Source organism: Macrosteles quadrilineatus, unplaced genomic scaffold, assembly GCF_028750875.1.
Source record: "Macrosteles quadrilineatus isolate MER2022 unplaced genomic scaffold, UCM_ALF_1.0 Scaffold_7__1_contigs__length_78375512, whole genome shotgun sequence".
In the NCBI taxonomy this organism is placed as follows: domain Eukaryota; kingdom Metazoa; phylum Arthropoda; class Insecta; order Hemiptera; family Cicadellidae; genus Macrosteles; species Macrosteles quadrilineatus.
In genome coordinates this window covers 31,868,621-31,894,667 of record NW_026542600.1, presented here as the reverse complement: position 1 = coordinate 31,894,667, position 26,047 = coordinate 31,868,621, and the positions used below count along the sequence as shown (strand labels likewise).

Below are 26,047 nucleotides of genomic sequence, written 5' to 3'. Positions count from 1 at the left end.
AAGTACTTCATTTTGACTGGGTATACATTTTAGGCCGCCATCTTGGATCCGCTTTTGATTTTTCATATTTGGTTTTTTAAATATTAAAATTTTTGAATAAGATCATTTTAATATTTCAACAAGAAAGCTTGATAACCAACAACGGATTGCGGCATTGAGTTCAGCTTAAAAAAGTAGTTCAAAATGATGGGTTACAACACCATCTTCATATTTAAATTAATTTATCACATTTCAAAATGGCAGATCCAAGATGGCGGCCGAAAAAAATACATCCGTCATAACCAATTGAAAATAGGTCTACAATGAATGGTAAAGTATACTTATCTTTATCTAGCACTATTTTGAGATTATGGTCTTCGTTTGTAAAAATATGCACAATGTTAAAATGGGCTAAAAATAAAGTTATAAAAATTCCTTATAACTTTAGAACGGATCAAGATTTTTAAAAACTAATTGCTGCATTGTAATCAGCGTAAACTTCTAGTTTGAAATAATGGATGAAAAAAAACTTTGTATCCAATATGGCGGATCCAAGATGGAGGCCAAAATTGTATACCCAGTCAAAATGAAGTACTTACTACTCAACAATTATCTGATGTGGTCTGGAGTTGATATCTTAAGAAATGTAGAAAAAAGTAGGGGGGGGAACTCATTTAAAACTCACCCTGTATATATATATCCATATATACAAATTTGAACGAATGGTGTTTTGGGCCTCTGGGGATATCAAAATGAAAAAGTAAATCCGTCCCAGGCATAGGTCTTACCACCTACGGTAATAGCTACTTCCCTATAGGTTATAAAAGGTAGGGAAGTTCTCTGTAAAGTAAAATTTGAACAGATCCAGAGATTTTTAAAACTATTTTTTTTATAGGCCTACTCCATTCAAACAAAACAACCAGCTATTTAGCTTACTGACCTTAGAAGAGCAATGTGATAAGGAGAGAGAAAATGCTAGAATCCTTAACCAAAATCCGTGCACATTCGGGTATTCAGAAGATGTACTACTGGGCTGAATCAGAAGTTGCAGCGTACGAGACATGTCAAACTGTCTGTACATGAATAGTTCTAGCAGGAACAAACAAATTCTCTGACAAATAAATACAAACAATCCAACTGCAACCGGAACACCTGTAAGATGATAATTAGATTTGATTATTCAACATAGTTTTAAAAATATCTTACAATACATTGTGTGAAATACCAACAAATAAAAATGTCATTATATTGAATTTTAGTCTCCTGGTCCCATTTAAATACTAAGCATTGGTTTAAATACCTGCATTTAAGTGATCAAATGTGTTGCCAAATTGCAACTGGTTTCGACTCACATAGGAGTCATTGTCGGGCCAGTGCAGATGTCTTCTCGCTTCATTGGAAGGTCATCTACGCTACATAACCCCCGCCCGATCACGTCGTGAATCGTGCCATTGCAGTATTACCCTTAGTTTTTAACCCTAAATGTTGGTTTTTATGTTCCTGTACGTGTACTATGTATTTATTTATTATGAATTGACAACCTTCGAATGAAGCAATAAGATGATGGCTGTACTGGCCCGATGATGGCTCCTATGTGAGTTGAAATCGGCTGCAATTTAGCAATACATTTGATTGCATAAATGCGGGTATTTACACCAATAATTGTATAATTTCCAACCAAAAGATTTGATTTAAGAAAGTAATATAGAGTTTAATTTGAGCTATTTGTCCATGAGCTACTAGATTTAAAATGCTCGCTACTTTTTATGAGATGGATGGGAATGTATAAAGATATTTTACTAGGATTGCTAAGGGGACGTATTGGAGCAGGTTTCTTAAAGCCTATGCTGGGAATGGATCTAGTCTACCTATAATAAAAATCTAAATTGATTGTGGAATTTTTTGTTTATATCTAATTTACCTAGCCTACCTTATGATATTGGTGGTATGATTTTGATTTTGGTGATCCAAAAAGTCTTCAAAAAGTGATAAAAACCATATCATAATAAATCAAAACAAGAGTGAGTAATTGTATTATATTGAAGTAGAGTATTATTGTAAGTAAATACTATACAAGTTTACATTCATCTTCAGGAAATATTGATATGTTAACAGTTTATGTAATGGCATTGATAAAGGATAGATTTAACGTAGGCTAATCAATAAGTAAACTATAGCACAGAGGGGGGGCCGGGGAAAATTGTGCAAAATTACTTAAATTTGCACGTTTTTAGCGTACCTGAGCAGGTTTTTTGAGAATATTTTTAGGATGAATCAGATAGCGTTTTGGATGGATTTTTTATATTGACACATTTTAACAAACAATCACATACAAAATATTAACAAACCTTAATTTTGGGTAAGTTTCTAAACAAATTTATCAAGTTTTAGTATGTTTTTAATATTTTAAGGAGTTCAGAATGACCAGGTACAGTAAGTCCATTTTTGTTATTTTGATTTATTTAATGTCTAGGTCGTAGCTGATTCATAATTTCCAGGAGGAGAATGTCAGGTTGAAAACTAAAATAATGTAAATACTAGGGTTAACAACGTTAGTTATTATGTAGGAATAACTTTATGACAAACGAAAGATAAAAATGCATTGGTAAATAATTTCCAAAGATTGCATGGACACAAACTAGTTTTATTTTACAAAGCAAATGTTTAAGTTATATTTAGTGTAAAACAGTTGAAAATAGAAACTTAAACAAATCCCACTTGATTTTTTTAGTGTGAAAGATGAAATCTATATTTTTTTCTCCAAAATTACATCAAAATTTAGCTTCTGCTTTGAAACATTTACACGGAAGTCTTCATGTACGTTGAGGCGATTTCTGTACTTATTTTTCATATAATAAAGTGTTGAGAATGCCTGTTCACACGTGTAAGTTGTACAAAAAAGAGTTAAATGCTTCAACGCTTTTAGAGATAACTCCTTGTGTTCCCGTTGTGCAGTCAACCAGAAGTCCAACAGTTTTTTCATGGTCAACAAAAACATTCTTCAGCATACAATTTTTGGATGAATCAATAAGTTGATCTTGTTCTGACTTCGTCAAATTTAGATCTTCACTTTAATGCTTGGCCTGAATGGATTTCTTATCCAACTGTTTGGAGGGTCTAGAGTAGGAAAATACTCTCTCATTGAAACAGCTAAGGTCTGAAGGTGCTGTGATATTTCAGGTTTTACTTTTTCAGACAGTTTCTTATCAGCAGATTGTAATTCCAAAAAGTTTTGTACAGTAGGGAAGTTTGAAAGAAAGCAAGTTCTTTTCAACTCGACCAGACTTGATTTTTTTTACTATTGCTTCAATCTTATCTTCTACTCTGAAGATGTCAACATAGTGCCCTTGTAGACTCGGGTTCAATACATTCAAATGCTCAAAAATATCTGCTAAGTACGCTACCATACAGAGCCAATCGAAATCGGCGAGCGTGTTTGAACATTTGGTTTCAAGAAGAAAAACTTGCAGTTCATCTCTTAACTCAAAAAACCTCTCAAGGATCTTTTTTCTCTTGAGCCATCGTATTTTAGTGTGCAACAAAAGCTGCATGTGGTCACTCTGCATGTCTTTGCACAAGGCTTCAAACAGCTACATTAAAGAGGGCGTGATTTGATGAAGTTTATTATTTTAACAACTTCATCAAAAGTCTTTTTAAGCGTTTCAGGCATTCTTTTCACAGCCAGAACCTCTCTATGTATACAACAATGTCCACTTGATTTTTGAGCGATTTCTTTCAACTGACCTAACAATCCTGTTTTATACCCTGACATAGCCCCAGCACCATCAGTTGTGATCCAAACACAGTTTTCCCAGCTAATACTGTAGGCGAGAGTTAAGAAGTCCTCTGAGTCCTGGCCTATTCTAAAAATGCAGGCGCTTGCTACTTGAGATCTAGGCGGGTCGAGCGGGTTACTCATGTTCCACGCAGCAGTCAGGGCTGACATCCACTGCGTTAAAACCAAAAGGGCACCTGCAAATACCGCGTGGCAACACACAAACATTGCTGCATTCGCTTTGGCTCAGAGGACTTCTTAACTCTCGCCTACAGTACTATGTTGGGAAAGGAACTGGTCAATGGCTTTGAACACATCTTCACCTTTAGTATGCATGAGTTCACAGGAGGTTAAAAAATCTTCATACAATTGGTTCTCCCAAACAAACCTTACAAACACTAGCATAATAGATTATTTGGAAATGTCAGTGCTTTCATCTATTTGCAAAAGCAAACATTTCACTCATGCAGAGTTTCAAAAACAAATTATCTTGGATGTTTTCAGACATGTCTGAAATTCTTCTAAGAATTTTATTATTTGATACAGAAATGGAGTCAATTGTTTTAGCTGCTGACTCTCCAAGCATTGTTTTACATATTTGTACAGCTGCAGGAACGATAAGTTCCTCCGCAATTGTGTGAGGCTTACCAGATTTTGCAATAAGCTCAGCAATTTGGTAAGAAGCTAATGTTGCGTTTTTATTGATGTTGAGACTAGTTTTTTCCATTACATTTTGAGATTTCTTTAATTCATTAAGCTTCAGTTTGAAAAACTCCATGGACTTAGTTTGGGATTCTGGATGTTTTGTTTGAAGATGACGGCACAGTTTAGCAGGTTCATGCCCTCATTGGACATAACTTCAAGCCAAAGTACACATTGAGGCCTCGGTTCATCTTCAGATCCAGCATAGGTAAATCCTAACTCTAAATACTCAATGTTGTATCTCCTAAAATTTTTAACAAAATTAGATTTCTTACTCACGCAACTAAAGCTACTTTCTTCTATGCTGTTGATCGCTTGGAACTTGATTTAGGCCTACATCCGCACTTTAACTAAACGCACTAGAACTTGGTATGTCATTTGACACCTATTCTTCTTGATCCGTCTTAGTTAGTTCCCTTTTTAACTTAACACTGTTCAACCACCGATCCATAGTACTGATAAAATCACTGCACAAGACAAATGATAAACACTAAACAAAAGTAAAAGAGAGGTTGTGTGTGTACACAATTAAAACATAACCTGGCACTAAACGAATGACAGCAAGTGTTGCCACTCTCATACAACGATATTGCCAAATTTCCATTGAAAAAAAACCCCTTATTTTAGTTTGTAATTGTAGGCTAGTCTTTTACAACATTAGTTGTAATTAAATCTTTGAGCTTTGTTTAAATTAACTCATCTGCTTCGTCGTTGTAAGTTGTGAGCAATCCCGCCACCCTGGAACCAAAACGATATACGCAGAATGCTCACCTAATGGGCAGCGACACTGTACGGTGTCCAAGTGGACGTAGTTGCACAAGTTACCGACAGGTAGCAGCACGCATAGGTTGGCGGGCGACAACAAAATGGAGCAGAGTGGTATAAACTGCGCAGTGAACAGAATAGTTACTATTGGACTGGTGAAGAATAACGCCAACCAACGGAGATAAAAGTTTAATACTTTAAATATAATAAAAAAAACACAATGGCACCTGGAATACACTCTTTAATTTTTTTAATCTTTTACCAGCTAGCCGCGGACCCCTTGAAAATTGTCCACCTTTTGGGAACCACTGCTTTAAACAACCTTTGAAAACGAATACACCATAATACTCTTTAAAAAAGACCTTACATTTTGCTCAGTAATAAATTCAAATGGGTTCTTATTATTGTGCCAAACATTTAGGTGTATTACTAAGTAACTTATTGTTTTTTCAATATTTGTTTTAATGAATACCGGTATTGGTTACAAAAATAAAAACAAAGTGTCTACACAGTACATAAGAATCATAACTGCTTCTTAGCTAATTTAACTGCAGTGTATTACCTATAACGGATTAAAGATATATTACAAAAGAAGATAAATAATATCGAGCAAAGACTGCTCAGTATACTCAGACTCACAGTATACTTATAAATGATTTTCCCCTAGAAAATTTTGGTTCCGAGGGACTACCTATAACATTACAATGCCAATAGGATACAAGTTTTGCTTAGTGAATAAAAATATTGTTTTTCTTTCTTATGAAAGTGTTGCTGTGTATACTTAACTTAAAGCACATGACTCAATTTAAAGTAAGCCTATCGAAACACAAATACATATGTCAAATAATGGCTAAAATAATTGTAATATTGTACTTACATAATTCACTAAATTTCTTCTCTTGTAGGTATGCAAATATTCCAACAACTGAAAAACACAAGTTACTCATTTAGTTAATGTACGTACATGAGCATGTGTAGTTGATTTAATGTAAGAATGTACATAACAAACTTGTTGGTTATAATTAAATACTCGTACAAAAATCTTAAAGATCGGCACATGATTATATCCTTGAAGCACAGAGGCCCTGACAACATCCTTCGGACATATAAATCGTCTCCATCACCAGCTCTGAACATCGGTGTCCCCCAGGGATCAAACCTTGGGCCCATCCTATTCCTGTTATACGTGAATGACTTGCCTGGCTCCATATCATCTGGAAATTTATGGCTTTTTGCCGATGACGCCTGTCACCTAGTCCCAAGCCCAAATCGAAACATCACGACTGAAAACGCCCAAACTGGCTTGCTTGAAATGTCAACTTGGTGTAGCAAAAATCATCTGGTCCTAAATTCTAGTAAAACCAAATTAATGGAATTTTATAACAGGAAGAAGCCTGAACCACCTCCGATATTGACCTTGGACGGGGTGCTACTTGAAACCTGTAGTGAAACCAAATACTTGGGCCTACACATTACGGAGAACCTTAATTGGGGAACACATGTCGATGCAATAGCGCCCAGACTGTCATCTGTCACCTACCTGCTGTTTAGACTTCAAAAGCTGGTTGACATCGAGATTCTCCTTAAGGTTTATTATGGCTGTTTTCATAGCATAATCTCATATGGTTTGGTATTTTGGGGTGGTTGTAGTGAGGCAAAACGCATCTTCATCCTTCAAAAGCGTGCAATTAGAAGAATATGTGGAGTCCATAGACGGACACACTGTAAACCTTTGTTCCAAGAACTGAACATCCTCACACTTCCGTCCCTCTTTATATTGGAATCCGCATTGCTTGTTAAGAAGAACCCCAATATTTTTGTAACAAACACCATGGTCCACAATTACAACACAAGAAGAGCAACAAATCCACATGTACCTCAAGTAAATTCCACCCTTGCAAGCAAGAGCCCTTACTTCAATAGTATAAAAATTTACAATAAATTGCCTCAGTACATCACACAAGAGCCCTCTATCAACAAATTCAAGAACCTGCTAAAAACATTCTTAAGTCAAGTGGCCTACTACAGTGTTGATGAAATATATGTCTAGGCCATGTACAATCTTGAAGAGGAAATGAATCCATCTATATAAATTAATATGAAGAAATGTATAAAAACCTGACGACCACGTCGCTGATGCGATACCAGTGGGAATTCTCCAAGTATCCAAGTAAGTAAGTAAGTAAGTATCGTACAGATCTTCTAATTCTAGGCTATACAATTTACCCTAAAACTATAAACTTTTTCAAGGACAGTAAACATATGTAAAAGAGGTTACACTGAAGATCAATTTTTGACCAGTCTTATCAGCCATCATCAGTTCCATTCAAATCAGAGAAAATAAAAGATTTTAAAACTTGTTTGCAATAACCCTGCAATAGATGAAAACTTGAAATGCCTCGCCCCAGAAAACTTGTAGAATATTCTTTAAAGCCGTCATTTTTATCCCCTGCTTCAATAACAAGAGGTTACGTAGGCTACTCAGATTGGCTGCTGTGGGGAAGGCAAAGAAATTAAGTTTGTTTTTTAGTAAAATGTAGCCTAAAATAAATAAAACAACTTTGATCAAAATACATCTATAAAAAAGCAAACAACAACAGTTTACTTAGGACTATTCTTTTCTTACCAAGATTGATGGCACTCTGAATTTCATTAAATTTTCTGAAATCTAACCTATCCAAGTAGGCTACCATTTGTTATTTTTCCTTCAATTTGACGTTTAAGTCGTTTAATTATCTTTAATAGTACTGGCCTTTCCTATTGCAATGAAATATTGTTTGACGGAATAAAGAATTGTCTAAACTTATTGTATATTGCCCCAAGCAACGGCCGTTCAAAATCCTGGCATTCTTTTTTGGAAACACTGTACTATTGCCAAATTATCTAGCATAGCTTGATATATGAATTGATATAGGCTTTAACCCTCCGAGTGTTAAGCGTCGCGTAATCGACGCACAACACACCCGCCGTGGTGTTATGGGTCGCTTTTGCGACCCATAAACATTGTTTACGGCGAAGGCTCTGGGACTGACTGAATCAGATTGAACTGGATCGAGATTGGTATTGTTGTTTTCGGCATATTCTGAGCTTTCTCCTTATGTCTGTTTCTAGACGCTATTCATTTTAGTTTCGAAAATATTGTAGCAGACAGCTGACGTGCGTATTTCTAAACAACTTGGTTAACCTCGCACCGATGACTGATGTGTTTTATTACGTTTATCATTGTTTTAGTGTTAAAAATCACAAGTAGTGTAATATGTGGTGCATTATAAGAAGTTTTAAGTGATTTTGAAGGGCTGGTTGATGATCCTGAAGAAGTAGGTAGTGATATTGATGTAAATTATCAGCCAGATTCCTCAATGGTTAGGCTATGCATTCTTAGCTAAACGCTATGTACCGAAATCTGTTTTTTGCCCATAACTTATTTATTTGCAAACCTACTTCCTTATATTATTATATTTTTGGAAGCCTCATAAAATTCTGAACAAAGTGTCCATTTTAAAATATTTGTAGACCAATAAATTATAACAATTTATTGAGCGCAAACATTAACTTTTTTGATTTATTTTATAATTTTTGAGAAATGTTAACCCCACAAAAATTGTAGAACATTTTTTTTGTAATGTTTTATATGTTACATTGAAGCCCATAATTTTCCAAATAAAATTACAGGGTGGGTTTCTACTGACCATGTTAACTTCGCCAGTGGGTTCTACTCACTAAAAGGAACAAAAAAGTTCCTATAAACCCATGTCCGATTTTCGACCGTTTGGCTGTTTTGGGGGATTTTGTGTTTTTCTTATTTTATTAGACTTTGCTCCACAATTTATGTAATAAGAACTTAACCAATTACTTTAGAGAGTTATAGTTAAAATCATTGGAAAGAACATTAAACTTGCTATAAATCAAAGGTTTCATTCAACAATTATACCATTACATAGTCCACGTTATAACCAAAATAAAGTAAAAAGTCATTAAATTAATTAATTACGATAATTTTCATGGGCCTCCTTTGATACATAAACCTGCATTTATGCAATGTTGAAATACATAAAAAACTTGGCATTTTAATAATCTTTCAAATGATATGCTATTCAATACTATTATTGATATAAACCAGTGAGAAATTACTAATAAACTACAATAAAACACGGTTTACAGATTTTGTTTTTGCACAGTTTTACTGTTAATAATAATTACTGTATTCATCATGTTGGCATAATCTTGATTGGTAAAAGGCTCCATGTTTTAATAAATGTTGAAAAACTCTTAATTGACTTGGAAATATAAAGTTAAAACAGCAAATTATTCAACAAGGTATGTTCAAGCAGCTGAGTTATCTAGCTATAGATGACAAATCAATAAAAGCTGACTTAATCAAGCACAAGGTAAAACTAATTACACAGCATTTAAGAATCAAACACACTACATCTTTGAAAATGTGAAAAACCTTGAGTTTATACATTTTATTAATTCAGATAATTTTAATAAATATTTAAAAGTTAAAATAATGTACAAATTTTATTAGATAGTTCAATAAAATACATCATCGAGTATACAGTAATTATTATTAACAGTAAAACTGTGCAAAAACAAAATCTGTAAACCGTGTTTTATTGTATTTCATTAGTAATTTCTCACTGGTTTATATCAATAATAGTATTGAATAGCATATCATTTGAAAGATTATTAAAATGCCAAGTTTTTTATGCATTTCAACATTGCATAAATGCAGGTTTATGTATCAAAGGAGGCCCATGAAAATTATCGTAATTAATTAATTTAATGACATTTTTACTTTATTTTGGTTATAACGTGGACTATGTAATGGTATAATTGTTGAATGAAACCTTTGATTTATAGCAAATTTAATGTTCTTTCCAATGATTTTAACTATAACTCTCTAAAGTAATTGGTTAAGTTTATATTACATAAATTGTGGAGCAAAGTCTAATAAAATAAGAAAAACACAAAATCCCCCAAAACAGCCAAACGGTCGAAAATCGGACATGGGTTTATAGGAACTTTTTTGTTCCTTTTAGTGAGTAGAACCCACTGGCAAAGTTAACACGGTCAGTAGAAACTCACCCTGTATAAAACAGTATACTTTACATTGTTTTTAAGTTTCTAAGATACGTTTTAATAAAACCCTGCGATTGCGCAATAATTGGGCGAACATTAAGACCAAAATTATGGACACTTGGAGGGTTAAGCAATCATTTGTAGCAAAGTAATTGATAATAGTTATTTGTGTAACTACTGAGCAAAGTGGCACTTTGCTGCACGCAAGAGAAATGTTTACACACTCGCCTGCGGCTCTTGCGGAACGTATCTCGAGTGCAGCAAAGGACATTTCCGCTTGTGTTACACATTATATTTTTCCTACAGTCAATATAAAGCATATACATTATTAGTCTTTCAAACACTATACAACACATTTTTAGGTTAGGTTGAACCCAAGCATTAAATGGAATAGGAAATAATTAACCAGCTGATTGTAGTCGTAAGTATCTTTAAGTGTTGCTTATTTACAAGAGTACAAGTATAAACAGTAATAATCAGTAAAAAGAATAAACAAGTTGATTGTTCTGCAAAATATGCCAATATAACATTTTATGACAATTTTGTAACTTTCTTACTTACACACCAAGTGGAAAACAGTTTGTATACTATAGACATACCACTCACAAAACAACCTGCGCAGAAACGAAAAGATAACGTGGTTCGCGCCAGTAGGTGTGGCATACCATTCAAACCTGCGCGGCTCGAAACGGCCCAGGGTTCTTTTAACTGGTATTACTATAGTTCATACTTCTTTCTTTATTTTTCAATTAGGGTATCAGGTTTAATGAAACATGTTTTGCAGTTTCTGCTATTTCTTCTGGTCTACACAACCTGAAATTGAATTCTGGTTTACATATATTCACAATCACTTTCACTGGCTTCATTATTTAGGCCCACTTATAATTATTAATTTTTCAAATACTACACTTTAGGTTATGTTCAAACAAAGCGTTGAACGAAAATAGAACATAAACTATGAACACGAAATGACAGGTTAAATGGTAGTTATAATAGTCAATCAGCTGATCATAGTATTATTATCTTCAAGTGTTGCCAACCTATTTCCAAGCTTACACGGATTACGTGCATAATAAAACCACGCTTTTTTGTGTTGTTTGGTTGGAATCCTGATGTGCGCCAAAGTATAAACCGTACGACAAAGTAAGTAAATACAGCAATTAGCAGTTTTCTGTACAATAAACAGTGCAAGGAAGCCAATTTTGTCGAGTGACTATAGGAAAACTATAACTTAAGTTCTTTCGTTAATGGTACTATATGTCATATTTTCTGTCTCAGCTCTGACTCGTGGGTTCAGACTTTTTTTAAGCCCATAACTTAAGTTTAGTCATTAACTTATCCATCAGGAACTAAAACATATTCTAGATGTTGTAAATTATTGAACACCATTGGAGTAAAAACAAACACAATACAAAAACATAAAACGCAACATAAGGATAACAGGGCCTGTAATTTAATACCTGCAAACAGGCAATGGGAACGTTCTGCGAGAGTCGGTACTGAGTGCACTGTTACCGACGGTTGCAGAATGTTCCCATTGCCCGTTTGCAGTACTGTATTAAATTCTAAGCTAGGCCTATGTTATGGTTATGTTTTATGTGTTCGTTCATGCGCTCTATGTGTGTTAACCGTTTGATCGAGAGATGAAAACTTATAATTCGTGGCTTTCATTTAATTTATGGCCTAACAAAAGCCGAAACCCGAGTCATCCCCAACAAAGGACAAGTCAGAACAGAGATAAAAAGTCTGGTAGCCTTAGTAAGTTAGCAGGCTAGGCTAGGCCTATTAAAACTGTATAGCCTAATCAAATTGCTCAGGCGGCCAATATGAATGAATATACTTATATTAGGTCTACCTGAGTTTCTGTGTTAAATTAATAAGAAAATGTTATATTTAGTAATATCAATAGCATTACATAAGAGAAATACTAGTTTTGCACAAAGAACACTCACAAAAGATGGAACTTGTTAAGCTAATCCACTGTTTTATATCTTTATGTCGGAAGGGTTTGCGATGATTCTTAGGTAAGAGTTTGGCCCTCATGTTATTTAAAGATAAAAGTGAACTAGACTAGTTTAGTTGACTTCTTACTAGGTACCACTGCCACCAGGTAGACGTAACTTATTTTCTACTTACTCAACAATTTTAAGTTTGTGTATAGAAATTGAAATTCAAACTCAAACATAACAACATAGGGTCTTTCTCTAGCTTTTTCTACAAAAATATTTTATTGTTTTTTATCTTTGTTTGTCGTTGGTTGGCAGGCTAGGTTTTGCTATGCAGTTTCGACAGTTTCTTTATTTAATATTTAGGTTGCTGTCCAGGTTGAGCAGCTAATTGTTTCTTTATTAAAAGGAATACATATTTAAAAAAAACCCATAATCCGGGTCGTTGTCAAGGCGCCTCCACGTAAAACCACCACCTCGGTGTTTTAGTCAGAGGCGTCAACCCGCCACCACAAAAAAACAGAGGTGGTGGGTTGACGTGCAAACTCACGTCAATGAGCCACCACGACAACGTGCCACCACGGCAACCCACCACCACCAGTTTTTATCATAGGTGGTGGGTTGCCTTTAAGCTCCATATTTGATGACGTCAACCACGGCCGCCTTAAACTACAGGCCGTGGCCTGGTAGAATTGGGAACGTCGCAAGCGGTGTTGTTCAGTGACAGACGTCCCATAAGATAACATGGCAGACAGGTGACATCAGCTCATTAATTCGCACTTTATTGATTTAAATTTAAATGAACATAAATTTATTAAAATATTGAAAATAATACATAATTGAAAACCGAAACAATATGAATTAAAATCTATATCTGTACATTTTTAAGCGGAGTCAATATTGTTATAGTCCAGTAACCAATATTTCGTAAATACACAAATATTATTAGCTGCTTCCAAACAATAACAGCTGTTACAACACCACTTGCGGCATTGCCAGTTCGAAGGCCGCGGCCTGGAGTTAAAGGCGGCCGTGCGTCAACCCACCACCTCGCACGTATGCGACAACGTGCCACCACGACAACCCGCCACCACTATTTTACGAGGTGGTGGGTTGTCGTGTACGCTCAATCATAGACTAACCAACACAAGTAGACTTCTCACCCCATTGTAAATTTTGAAGCACGTTTTTCGTGTCTAGTTCATGTACATGACACTGGGCGCTAGTGTCGACGAAACTTTGTTTCTATTATTTTAGGGTTAATTTCTTGATTTGTGCTTTACTGTGTGGTTATATAACTAGGGGACAAGTTATTGTTTATGATTAGATCGTATTATTTGGTTAAACGAGGTTTTAAATGGCTGTAATAACGGGAAACAAATTGTAAACAAAACACGACCTCTATATAAACCGTACAGAACTAACAATAAAATTGTCTTCAGCTGTTCCATAAGGATGAGAAATCTACTAAGGGAGTATGTTTATCTATGGCTCAATGTTCGGTGCCGTCAACCAGCCACCTCGCACGTAGACGTCAACCAGCCACCACGTCAACCCGCCACCACACTAAAGAAGTGGCTGGTTGACATGTATGAACACGTCTATGCACCACCATGACAACATGCCACCACGACAACCCGACGCCACAAATTTATCTGAGGTGGCTGGTTGGCGTGTCCGCTCAAGTCAACGTGCCACCCCAACAACGAGCCACCACGTCAACCAACCACCTCAACCATCTTCTCTTTTTTTTCTGGCTGGTTGACGTGGTGGTGCCTTGGCGCGTTCCCCATAATCCTACAGTGCCTGATCGTGAATTTGTCTGAAAGTGCATTTTTTTTTTTTTTTTTTTAATAGAGGGCCAGGCTTCAAGTAACCATGGGATTGCAACGCAGCTAGAACAGCTTATTGTGCACCCTCATTCACAGGTCCTCATTCTTTGTCAAATCCCAGGTCCTTTGTGAACCGTGAGATCCTTTTGACAATGGTGACCCGTTCTTCCCTTTGATCTCCAGTCGATAGGCCAAGGGATCTCATGCGCAGACCTTGTAGGGCTGGGCACATAAATATCACGTGGAATGCTGTCTCCTCCTCCTCTCCACATTTCCTACATAAGAGGCTTTCAACTTGAATTCCCATCTTGTGTAAATGTCCACGGAATACCCAATGGCCGCTAATAAAGCCAACCACCTTCCGCAGGGTCTTCCTACTCAGCCCAAGGGCTTCTGCCGCTATCGCACCTGTAGGTGCCTTCAGCATTCTCTTTGACTGTACATTTCCTTCTGTTCTTTCCCAGTTCCTTTGATGTTCTATGCCCATCCACTGGCGAACAGCTCTCCATGCTGTGTTATAAGCAATACCACACGTCGGCTCTGGACCCATGAGCGGGCTTTCAGCTCCTTTGTTTGCCCACTTGTCAGCTCCCTCATTGCCAGCAATACCTTTGTGCCCTGGAACCCAACTAAGGATGATCCTGTTGGTCTTTCCCAGGGCTTTCATGGCTTGATGACAGTCCCATACAGCCTTGGAGGTAAAGTCGAAACTGTCAAGTGCCATTAGTGCTGCTTTGCTGTCTGAGTTCATGTATATAGTGTGGCCTATAAGACCGCGCTTCAAACACACGCTGAAAGTGCATAATTCGAATGTTGTTCTTTTTTTTATTTTACACACCAACGAACAAACTCCATTTTTACATTCTTACAACAAAACAAGTTGGAGAAAATATTTAATAACAATAATATAGCATTCGCTCTGGCCTTAGTGAAAATACATGCATTTAGATAATAAAGAATGTACATAATGATTCAAATGTAAATAAATTACATATACAAGTAACATAAATAATAAATAGACGTTGAAATATACAAAAATAAACAATACAAATAGACTGATATTTACAGAACAACAGTCTTGCCAAGAAAGTCCCCGCATTTAGATAATAAGTAGTGTACATAATGATCCAAATATAATAAATTATTATGTAATAAATATGTTTGGCCAAAACTTTTAAAGAAAAAAGATTGGGAAATGTATCTATAGCATTTGAACAAATAATAAAAGATGCAGTAAAAGTTGGTCAAAATCACCGAACTTATTATATACAGATAAAGGATAAGAATTTATAAACAAAGGATTTAATGTAGTTTTGAACAAGAATAATATTAAATTGTATCATACAGAAAATAAAGAAAAATCAAGTATTATTGAAAGATATAACAGAACTCGAAATGAAAAAAATGAAAGATCTTTTTGAAATTAATAAAAATTGTAGATGGATTAATATTCTTCCAAAAATAGTTAAAGAATAACATAATGAATTTCATTCAATAATTAATTCAAATGAAACCAATTATTGATGTAAATAAAGAAAATGAAAAGGATTTTATATATACAATTTGTAAATATAACCATTGACAACCCGCCAAAAATAATCACAAAATTGAAAATCTAAATTTAAAATAAATGATAGAGTTAGGATAGGAAATAAAAAATCATCCTTTTCAAATAAATATATAAATAATTTGTCAATAGAAGCATTTGTTGTTTCCAGAATCAATAATACAAATCCTGTTAAATACAATATTAAAAATTTAAGTGATTAAGACACAGGCTAATTGGAGGTTTTTATGATTATGGACTGAAAAAAAACTAATTTAGTAAATACAAATTGACCAGTGCTTAGTCAAATGCTGATTTTATTTGGAATTAACTCTAGAAAATATAAATTGATCAGTAATTTGGGGGTATATTATTAATATAATATAAATATATATTTTCTAAGTAAAAATTATTTATAATAAATGGAAGTGAAAAAAATCCTAAACATATTGTATGTATTCAGTTCATTACAATTATCGTATCCATCCTACTATAAATGATCGTAAAGGTCCAATTCCTATCATGTGACTGTTAGCGGCTGAAAAAATTGACTGCTTCAATGCAAAGTAGATGCAACCGCTTCATATCGAGCGTCTACAGCCGCGCGACTGGAGCGACTGGAGCCGCGTGGCTGTAACGTATTTATAGTTTATACTTACGGAGTTTGAGGTGTATACCTTCAAAGATGATTCAAAGTTGATGAACTGGTTCGTCACACGCCCATACGTTTTCAACCCGAAGCACCCTCAATACTTGAAGAAGATGTCTCTGAATGAGAATGATCTGAAACCCCTCTTTTCGCCGTACCATGAACAATGGATTAGGTTGTTCATTGTTGTTTACAATTCACAGTAATATTTCCTTTTCATTCGCTGACAACTGTGCTTATTTCACGACGGTCAAGAGTGCAATTGCACTAGTCACTAGTCGTGGGAGTCGCAGGAGTCGCGGCATAGGAATTCAGACAAGCGTCTCGAGCCGTACGGCTTTACTAGTAAACGCACGGCTGTAGACGCACGACTAGAGTCGTATCAGTCGCCGCATAGGAATTGGACCTTATAAAATCTGGTAGACCTCACTAAAGCGAGCGGAAGTTGCCGTTCCCACAATGCAACATTCTGCTCAATTATAAGCTATGAATAAAAATCAGGATTATAAGCTATAGAACAAAATCGGATTATAACCTACGCCACTATTTGACCATTATAGGTTGTGAAACTTAAAACGTTTCATACCTTATAACGTGTTAGAGAAATTGTGGCATAGCTTGTAATTTTTCGTGAAAGTGTGGTATAGCTTATAACTGATTATAAGCCATGCCACATTTTCAAGATTATAAGCTATGGAACAGATTCACGATTATAAGCTATGACATTATAAGGTATGAGACCCCATGTAAGTACCCTACTTATCCTTTCTGTTCATCTCTTATTATCAGCGGTGGGGCACACGGGAGGGACTAAGGCTAACATATCTTGTAGTGTCAGCGTTTGCCGTTAGAACTGCTAAGTTGAATTTTTTTTTTTAGTTATAAAATTAACTTTTTAACTATAAAATATTGTTTTAAAATTATGAAATTAATTTTTAATTTTTAAAATTTAACTGTCATAACATAACCTAACCAACCAGACTTGCTGATAATATAAAAACTATATAAGATAAAATCGAATTAATGATTACTTATAATTTGTAATTAATTATAAAATTAATTTTAAAATTTAGTATTATAAAATTAAACTGTCATAACCTAACCTAATCAACCAAACTTGCTTATATGAAAAATTTGTTGACAAAAAGTTTGCGGTGCCAGTGGGATTCGAACCCGGGACCTCCTGATCATCAGTCCGAAACGCTACCAACTATGCCACGAACACCGCTGAAATCACATCGTTTCGTTACGGTAATCGTGTTCGTGTTGCCTCAAGAGAAGACATTAGTCACTAGAATATGACGTCACTACACCTTTAGCCTTAGTCCCTCCCGTGTGCCTATTCCTTATTCTCAGCATCTGTTTTATTCTTCTTGTTTTGTTTATGTTTTGATTTGGCGGTTAATGGTGTAGGTTAATTAATATTAATACGAATACTTCACTTTGTCTTCGTCTGACTCTGACTAGACTACTGAATTCTGACTTTGTTCGGTAAGTTATTTCTTTTTGAAATTGAATACAGTATTTTTGTTTTTAACAAAAGTGTAATAATCTGATATTCTAACGGTATAGAAATTGATTCTTTGATTTAAAACCAAACATTAGAATTTGTTTTACGTTCAACTGTACAGCCACAGCCACTCAAAATAGCTTCAAAGTTGGAATAGGCTACCAAGGGGTAAAAATGTACAATTTCTTACTGGTCAACAGAAAAACTCTGTCTGTTGTAGCTTGTTAAATTTAAACATAACTTGGAAACCAGTCTAACCCAGGTCTACTTTTACAAATAAGAATATTTTAGTTTTGAATTGTAATTTTAGCGAATTTCCCTAAGTTATAGGTCTAGGGATCGAAGTAACTTAGCAGTTAAATTACCTTAGTTAGCACCAGTGTTTCCACACGACCAAAACAATAATCCCGCTTACTGGGTCGAGAAATCCCGTTTTATCCCGCTTTTAAATCGGTGAAAAATCCCGTTTTATCCCGCATGATTTTTTTGGTACAATTCCTAGTATTTAACTTTACGTATCATTTTTATAAGTTGTAAGTAACATCACTATTATATTTTGCTACAGTATTTAAACAATTTGAGTTAGTTTTTCTCTAAAATTGAGTAGAAAAAAAATAAAAATAGTCGTCACAGCCGAAAATCCCGTTTCATCCCGCATCCCGTTTTAATCCCGCTCAAGGTCTAAAAATCTTGTTTTCGGGATAATAATCCGGCGAATGCAAACACTGGTTAGCACGTTAAGTCTTAGAATCGGGACCGATTTACTTTGTCACTTTGATGTCCCTCAGAGGCCAAAAACACCATTGTTCAAATTGTTATAAGTTATGATGTATAGCCTAGAAAAGAGTTGTCCGTTTGAATGTAAAATAAAAAATGGCCTATAAAAAAATAAAAAAATGTAAAAAAAAACTAAGTAGGCCTATCATAGATATTATTACGGTAACCTACTCTGAGATAAGGGAGCTTTCGAGCTTAAGTCCTGCTCTATTGAATAGGCTACCTAAGTTAAATCTATTTGGTAACCAAAAGAGTCATAACATTTTATTCACCATTCAGTACAAAAAATACAATCGTCTCATACATTTTCTAATTCATTCATTCCCAACGGACAATACCTTACCAACACCTATTCCCAACAATAATGACTTATGCTAACTACCGGTACCGGTAGCCTACTAAAATTGGGGTAGAATCAGAATATTTTTATAGTTCTTTCCTTCAGCATTACAATTATGTGGTAGACAACGGCAAAGTTGACACATTACAATTATACAATAGTAGGCCTATTTAGTTAGGCTATCTACTTACCTAACTATTACTATAAGAGCTTAATAAAACTCTTAGATTGAAGGCTAAACAATGTATTAGGCTACGTTTTGATTTGTTCCGGGTCTTCTCGTGTCACTATGTTAGCTAAACGTTATTATAGCCTATAATGCCTAAACTCATTGACTTGTAACTTCTGCAACAAATCCTTGTTGTTAATTTTCAGTTGTCTATGTTGACTGATAGATTGATTGATTGTTTGTAAGACTCATGGTCCGAGCCATCAACCGAAGCTTATTGTGCATCCCACTTGCCACTAACTGGGCTTATGCCTGTGTCCTTGACTAGGTGCAGGAGTTTTTGCCCAATGTTAGCGTCTGGTTCATCACCTGGCTGCTTTGGACCAAACAGAGCCCTTCTCCTAGCCCCTAGACCTTCGCAGTCCAGAATAATGTGTTAGTGCGACCGGTCACGTAAAAAAATAGGTGCATACAATGTGATGAGAAGTCTGCTTGTGTTGGTTTATACTGGTGATTGGTGATACGGTGTATTTAGATTATATTCGCAAAGCAAAACAAAGCATTTTTATCAATCATACCGATCCTCAGGTCTGAGAAGATAATTATTTAAATGGCGCTTTTGAGAGTACGGTATTGAATTTTTTTAACCTGTTGCTCACTCAATTTAATATTTTTTGTTAATTTCAAAGACAAACTCCTAGTTTTTTACATTAAATAACACGTAGGCCTATTATATATTAAGTTTATCCTACAGGTTGGAAGCTATTAAAAGGTTGGTTGATACTTTCGTTTTGCAACAGAGTGGTTTTTTTTGGGTGAGGGTGCTAACAGTGTCTCGACAATAACATGGCATTGTAACGGTTGGTATTCCACATTGGTACCCACTGTTACTTTGGGTGATGTTGTTCAGGAATGAAACTCGGCACTCGCTTACATTTAACCCAACTTATTAATTATCAAAACAACACAAAGAACACAAAAATAAATATCAAGCTAAAAGGTAGAGTAGACTGGAACTGTATAAACCATTTAGTTAGAAACTAAAACCCCAATTTGGAAAAGACTCTAAACCCCAATTTTGAAAACCCTTAAATATTTCTTACCTGGATCCAAGGCCAAGGGCCTTAGGCTCCAGCTACCCCAGCAGGACCCTGTCCTCCGGTGCACCTAACGCACCACTAAACACAAAACTGACTCCCCTGATCAAGTGCACTGGCCTTCTTAAAGCAACAGCCTTCTGTAGGTCAGCACAAGTTATTGTTTAGCAACACTACCAGCCTACTTACACAACAATGCCAAACACTTCCTCCTTCCATTACAGAATGCGCCCCTAATCACTCCTGGGTAGCAGTAGTAGCGCCGAGCCAGCACAGTGGCAGTGGCAATGGCAATGACAATACGATGCGTACCGCTCGACAACAAGCTTTCTCTTGTTTTTGTCAATGCTGTAACGAAGTTGATGTGTAACGTTAAAAAATAGCTGAACTTTATAACAATTATTTGTTCCATTGAACTTCAAAATCAGAACGCTCTATTTGCCAGATTTTTATTTTTAAGTTATGTCTATTTATTTTTAATTGTAGATGTTTTTACAAATATTTTACCTTAGGCCGTGCGTCCCCTGGGAGCTTGCGCCCATAGGCCCGGGCTTTTTTGGAAATCCGGCCCTGAACATAGGTAGGTTTTAATGAAAACTTTACAGTTTTTAGTTAGTTTTTACATAAACTTAACCAACATTTTGTGCTTTTTTTTAGGGATGGCAGAACAAAAAGAAGAGTATAAAACCCCTGGTGAAGACGAGGTAGTAGATGTTCTCTTTGATGTAACCACAAGAAGAAGCGCCGTACCTAAGAGAGTGGCAAACATTGAAACAGAAATTCTTCGACAAAGACAATATCTAGCAGTATGTATTATTATTCAATTCCATTGACCAGTAACTTAATAATTATTATCATAGACAAAAAGAATTAAATATAGACTGTCAGCCGTGCAGTGGTAATCGCAGCACAGTAACTTGTGCTGACCTACAGAAGGCTGTTGCTTTAAGAAGGCCAGTGCACTTGATCATCTTGACGGTCTGTATTTAATTCTTTTTGTCTATGTTATTATAGCCTACTATAATAACCTGCCTTCACGGGTGGAGCTAGCGCGCGTCACATATACAAACCGCTCATTTAAACGCAACCCTAAATTTATACAATTCAATTTTCCGTTTGAAACTTATATCGTTGTAATCTGCATTAACTACCGAATCTGATGGTCCAAAAATATTTTAGTTATGATCAATAATATGGTTTTTAAAGGGGAAAATTATTAGGATTACAAACTTGTAAAATTCAAAAAGTCACTAAGTGGGGATTTTTTTTAATTTTTGGGATAGGAACAAACTTTGAGCGAGGAAATATTCAATAATAGTTTTTCCTCAATAATTAGTCTGAAAATTCTCGATAAAACCAACGGGTCGTTTATTGCTTATCAGGAAGTAAGGCTTCATAAACTTGGCGATCACATTACATCGTTTCGCAATGTCCACATTACGCTGTTTATTATAACATGCTATTAAAAACAATTTTATGATCCTGTTAAACAATTGCACTGTTTGTATTTAGCGAAACAAGTAATTAGTATTAAAACTGTATTTTAAAAATTGTGTAGTCTTAAGGCTTAGACTTAACTTTACCTTGTTGGTGATTCTGGATTTTTTAAATAGCGGGGCTTAGAGCAGCGTGACTACTGTAGTAAATTATTGAAATTCGTGATGTGTTCCCAACTGTCTCTTTTAACAAAGTAATTCTACCTTGATAGCAGAGGTGAAATGTATTATAATTTAGTTGTAAGAAAGGTTTCTTTTCTTGACCAGCACTTTAAAATGACATGTATATCACCATGTGCCTATTTTGTTTTTTCCTGGGTTTTACACATGCAGTTAAGTCTTGATAATTTGATCATGTTGTCCGACCTTCTGTGTCATATGACCTTTCCTGTTGTAGATCGAGTAGGCCAATTGTGAGATTAGATTATAGTTAATTTGTTTGTTCTTTAATTTGTGGCAATTGCTTGGAAACACAAGAGGGTTATTAGTTCAATGTGCCTATTTTACGTAGTGATCTAAAATACTAACATTTTGATAGTTTTCAATGTTTGAATATAATATGCTACCAGAACTTAATGTTTTTACAATTGAAATCAGATACTGTAAAAGTAGTGTTTAAGTCTTCAAGTCCTCAGTCATTGAAACTGACGAACACCGTGGAAGGCAAGATAAAGTCATAACGCTTTTATCCAGCAAATTTCTTGAATCCTGTAACTTAACATTTAATCCACTTCCAATCCTACTCTCGCCCAGCCCGGTTTTAGTAAAAAAAAGAAGTTGGAAGTCCAACTTAGATTTGAAAAATAAAGAGTAGTAGTTAAGTTCAAAATACAAATCTGTGAGTTTTTGAAGCTGAAAAAAAGGACAGCTGTACAGTTTTTTATAGCTATGTTTTAAACATTTATGTGCTCGAATAAAGAATATTCTATTTATTTATTTAAGGCTTTGAGATCCAATTTTTAAACGATTAACATTCCCTTTCATTTTAATCCTTAAATTAACTGCTTATCAATTGAACTGGCTTTGCTGTTAAATAGAAATATTTTGGTCAGTTTTTAATAAGTTTCTAACTAGTCAAGAATTTCTGGAAATATTCCTAAAGAACTTTTATTCCTACTTGTTGAACGAGCTCCTAGCATTCCTATTTATATTCCTGAATCACCCTGCATCATAGATCACTTGTTTTCACTGTTGTTAGTTTAGGTTTTAATGTACGGTAAGTTGTTAGTTGATTAAATATATCTTAAGTTTTATATGATTTTTAGGAAAATGTCACAGTATTGCCTAGTATGGATACCAAGAAGGTTGCAACTAAGTATCCGCTGAAGAAGTCTTTATCTGCAGTGAAAGAATCTTCTGATAAAAAGGGCCAAGAGATGATGACTCGTGTAAGTATTACAAACATCTTAATGGTTGTCACGGGGTGAAGAGTTTGGGTTATACCTACTTTGGAAATAGGCTATAACAGTCAACAGTAAGCTGAGCCCATAATTTAGGTGAGCCGGTGGCTCAGTTGGTAGCATCACGGTCATCGGGCCCAAGGCAGTGATGTCGTGGGTTCCGATCCTGGTCACTGCCACAAACATTTTGTCAGTACAGTTCACCTTTGTAGTTCACCTTTGTACTGTACCAGCTCACCCCTTGCTTTGCTGGATACGTTCCACGCACAGATCTGTAGTCTATGTGGACAAGCAAATGCAAGGTCAAAAGAGGCCGCCAACCTCAAAAAAAAAAAAAAAACAAATCCAAGGGGTCCAAAGAGGTTGGGGGCAGCTAAAACGACTCTACTGAGCTTGAGGGATCCAGGTGGTTTTGGAGTGACTTATCAAGCGGGGCAATGGGGGCAACGCACCAGGGGCACCCGACGACAGACTCCTGACGAAACAGCGAGCCTACCGAACGGTGAAGTCACGGCCGACCATCCCTCTCTCTATCTGAGTAGAGTAGGGGCTAGTCGTTGCGGCAACGCCCCTGGTCCAGCCGACGGCTTTTTAGATATAAGCATTTTTATTCAGAAAACTGTGCCCGCTGGAAATTCTATAATTGTGCAGTTAGCGTACCCACTTTGTATGCCTTGTAACTTTTTTATTTTTCGAGAACTAACGTAAATATTGGAGAACTATCAAGGACAAACTACGAACTAACGATTGGTATATAGATATACACATTTTTTAATCAGAAAACTGGTAATTTTATAATTGTGAAGTTTGTATGCCATGTAACTTTTTTATTTTTTGAGAACTATCGAAAATATTGGAGAACCATCTAGGACTAACGAAGAACTAACAATTGATATATAGATGTAAACATTTCTCATGAGAAAACGGCGCGCGCTAGAAACCGGAAGTGTGAAGTTAGCGTACTCACTTATTATCGGCTATAACTTTTTTTATTTTTTGAGAACTAACGAAATAATTCGGGAAATATCGAGAACTAACGATGAACTAACGATTGGTATTAACAAAAGTGGATACGCTAATATGGGTACTCCAACTTCACGGACCTCAACTTTTGGGTTATACTAAGAATTTTATTACATTTTACAGGAAAAGAATGTTCTTTAACGATTTTAATAATTTATTGTAATTCTGGGAAATTTCAAGTTATGGATTTTAAGCTGGCAACAATGATTGTCTCGTACCAGCTGAGAGTTCTAAGTGATATTGATTGTTGTTTTTAATATTTTGAATTATTGGCGCACCCTGGTTCGTATCTAACACTACAATTAGGAATGAGTTCAAAATTAAATCAGAGAATGGAGAAATTACAGACCATAGCAAAAAGTACCAAGAAAAATTGGGATATCATCCGAACAGTCTTGCTGTTACTATAACTTATTAAGTAAATAACTTATTAAGGTTATTTTCATCTTCAGTAGTGATGTTTTTAATTAAATTTAAGTGAAACTAGAAGGCCCTTTGCTGCTCTGTAGCGTTGAAATATGTTTTTTATTGAGTAAGTATCTTTAACTTAAGTGATTCAAATGATCAATATCTCAAATGAAAGCCTTTATTTTTAGGATTAATTATAAGGAAATATTGTGACTGATTTAGTAATTTAATTTTACTTAGCGTTTTATTTTTGGTGTTTTTCAGACCAAATTCCTTTGTGAAAGGGCGGACGCTTTGAAATCTGCACTTGAACAAGCTAAAAGTGAAAAAGAAAATAAAGAAAAAAATTAGATATTGATAGTTATTGTGGAGCACAATCGGTATTTAAAAGACATTTACTACTGTGTGAAATGTTGTTGATTTCCTTTTGTAATTGTATTACGTTTCTATAACTTGTTGACTTTCTAAGGCTTTCCCAAGCTTTTGGCAAAATTAGATGTAGGGAATTTGTTATTAAACAATACAACGTACATTTCATGATATTTAACATTCGTAAACTTACATAACTTTTACTTTGTGTTGAGTATAGTTTTATAGGTTATCAATAGGTCTGCTGGAAAAAAATATTTTATTGATATCCTAAAGGTTTCAAAGCTTTGTTTAACCTTGCATTTAATACTGTGTTGTAAGTACTCATATCGTGGGTACACAGGTTAACTTATATTACCTATTGATTGGTGATAGGTTACATTGAAAGGTTTCCATAACGTACAGTTTTCTTATTTAAATACTCAAGTTAAATGTAGTTGTTTACCTATTGTTGTGTTATAAGTTACCTGATGTAGTATTTATGTTAGAAACAAAGTGGTTTCTAGTGTTTCCTTGGTTGGTTTTGATATTTAATAAAATGTTGTTCTAAATTTGTGTGTTTTATTGAAATGTAAAATATTTGTTGACATTCTAAACAAGTCTTTACAAGAATTCAATTTAAATTTGAATCAAAATGCAGCAAAAGGAGTTTATGAATATTTATGTAAAATAGCTGATGGTAAATAGGGTGATTTTTCTATTATCTGTTTAAACCCCCTAAAGATTGATTTACCCTTTTGGTTAAAGATCGCCTTGATATTTTTCAAACATTATATTTATTTTATATCTTTTTTGTGATAGTTTGAATGTTGGGATTTGGAGGCATTGTATGGATAGTATTAAAAATTAGGAAATGACCTGGATTGACCATCACAGACGCCTTTTGAGGTTTAGATACTTGTTCACCACTTTTTATAATGCTACTAGCAGTTAAAAAGATACAAAATATTAGATTGTCCAGTTCAGATTTTGCTAAAGGAAATATAGAGCAAATCTATCTTTGGGTGTATCTGGGTGGAATTGTTGACAATAAATCTCCTTCAAAAACTTAGATTTCACCTATTACCATAAAAATAATAATATAAAAATAATTACCCTAAATTGTTTTGAGCTGAGTGGAACTTTTAAGTTACAACAAAATGTTTATATAACCGGTGAACAATAAATCATATTCATATAAAT

General features: G+C 35.0%; 2 protein-coding genes across 4 annotated transcripts in view; one reads left to right on the top strand and one right to left on the bottom strand.

The window, feature by feature from the left end:
* LOC128998705 (stimulator of interferon genes protein-like) overlaps positions 1-12,451 on the bottom strand; it is a 50,376-nt gene extending 37,925 nt beyond the window's left edge. For both annotated transcript variants that reach the window (XM_054424955.1, XM_054424956.1), the window contains exons 1-3: positions 12,256-12,451; positions 6,099-6,146; positions 920-1,131 (exon numbers count right to left, since the gene is read on the bottom strand). In XM_054424955.1, coding sequence (XP_054280930.1) covers positions 920-1,131; positions 6,099-6,146; positions 12,256-12,346 — 351 coding nt within the window. In that variant the 5' untranslated portion in view covers positions 12,347-12,451. The remainder of the gene's footprint in view (positions 1-919; positions 1,132-6,098; positions 6,147-12,255) is intronic.
* A 5,207-nt stretch (positions 12,452-17,658) lies between these two features.
* LOC128998573 (uncharacterized) lies at positions 17,659-25,402 on the top strand. 2 transcript variants are annotated; one of them, XM_054424767.1, is made up of 4 exons: positions 17,659-17,767; positions 20,827-20,975; positions 22,931-23,053; positions 24,761-25,402. In XM_054424767.1, exons 2-4 carry the CDS (start codon positions 20,829-20,831, stop codon positions 24,845-24,847), a joined length of 357 nt encoding a protein of 118 aa, XP_054280742.1. In that variant the 5' UTR covers positions 17,659-17,767; positions 20,827-20,828; the 3' UTR covers positions 24,848-25,402. The 2 variants fall into 2 exon arrangements, with proteins under 2 accessions (XP_054280742.1, XP_054280743.1); XM_054424768.1 differs by lacking the exon at positions 17,659-17,767 and adding an exon at positions 17,955-18,048.
* The last annotated feature ends 645 nt before the right edge of the window (positions 25,403-26,047 follow it).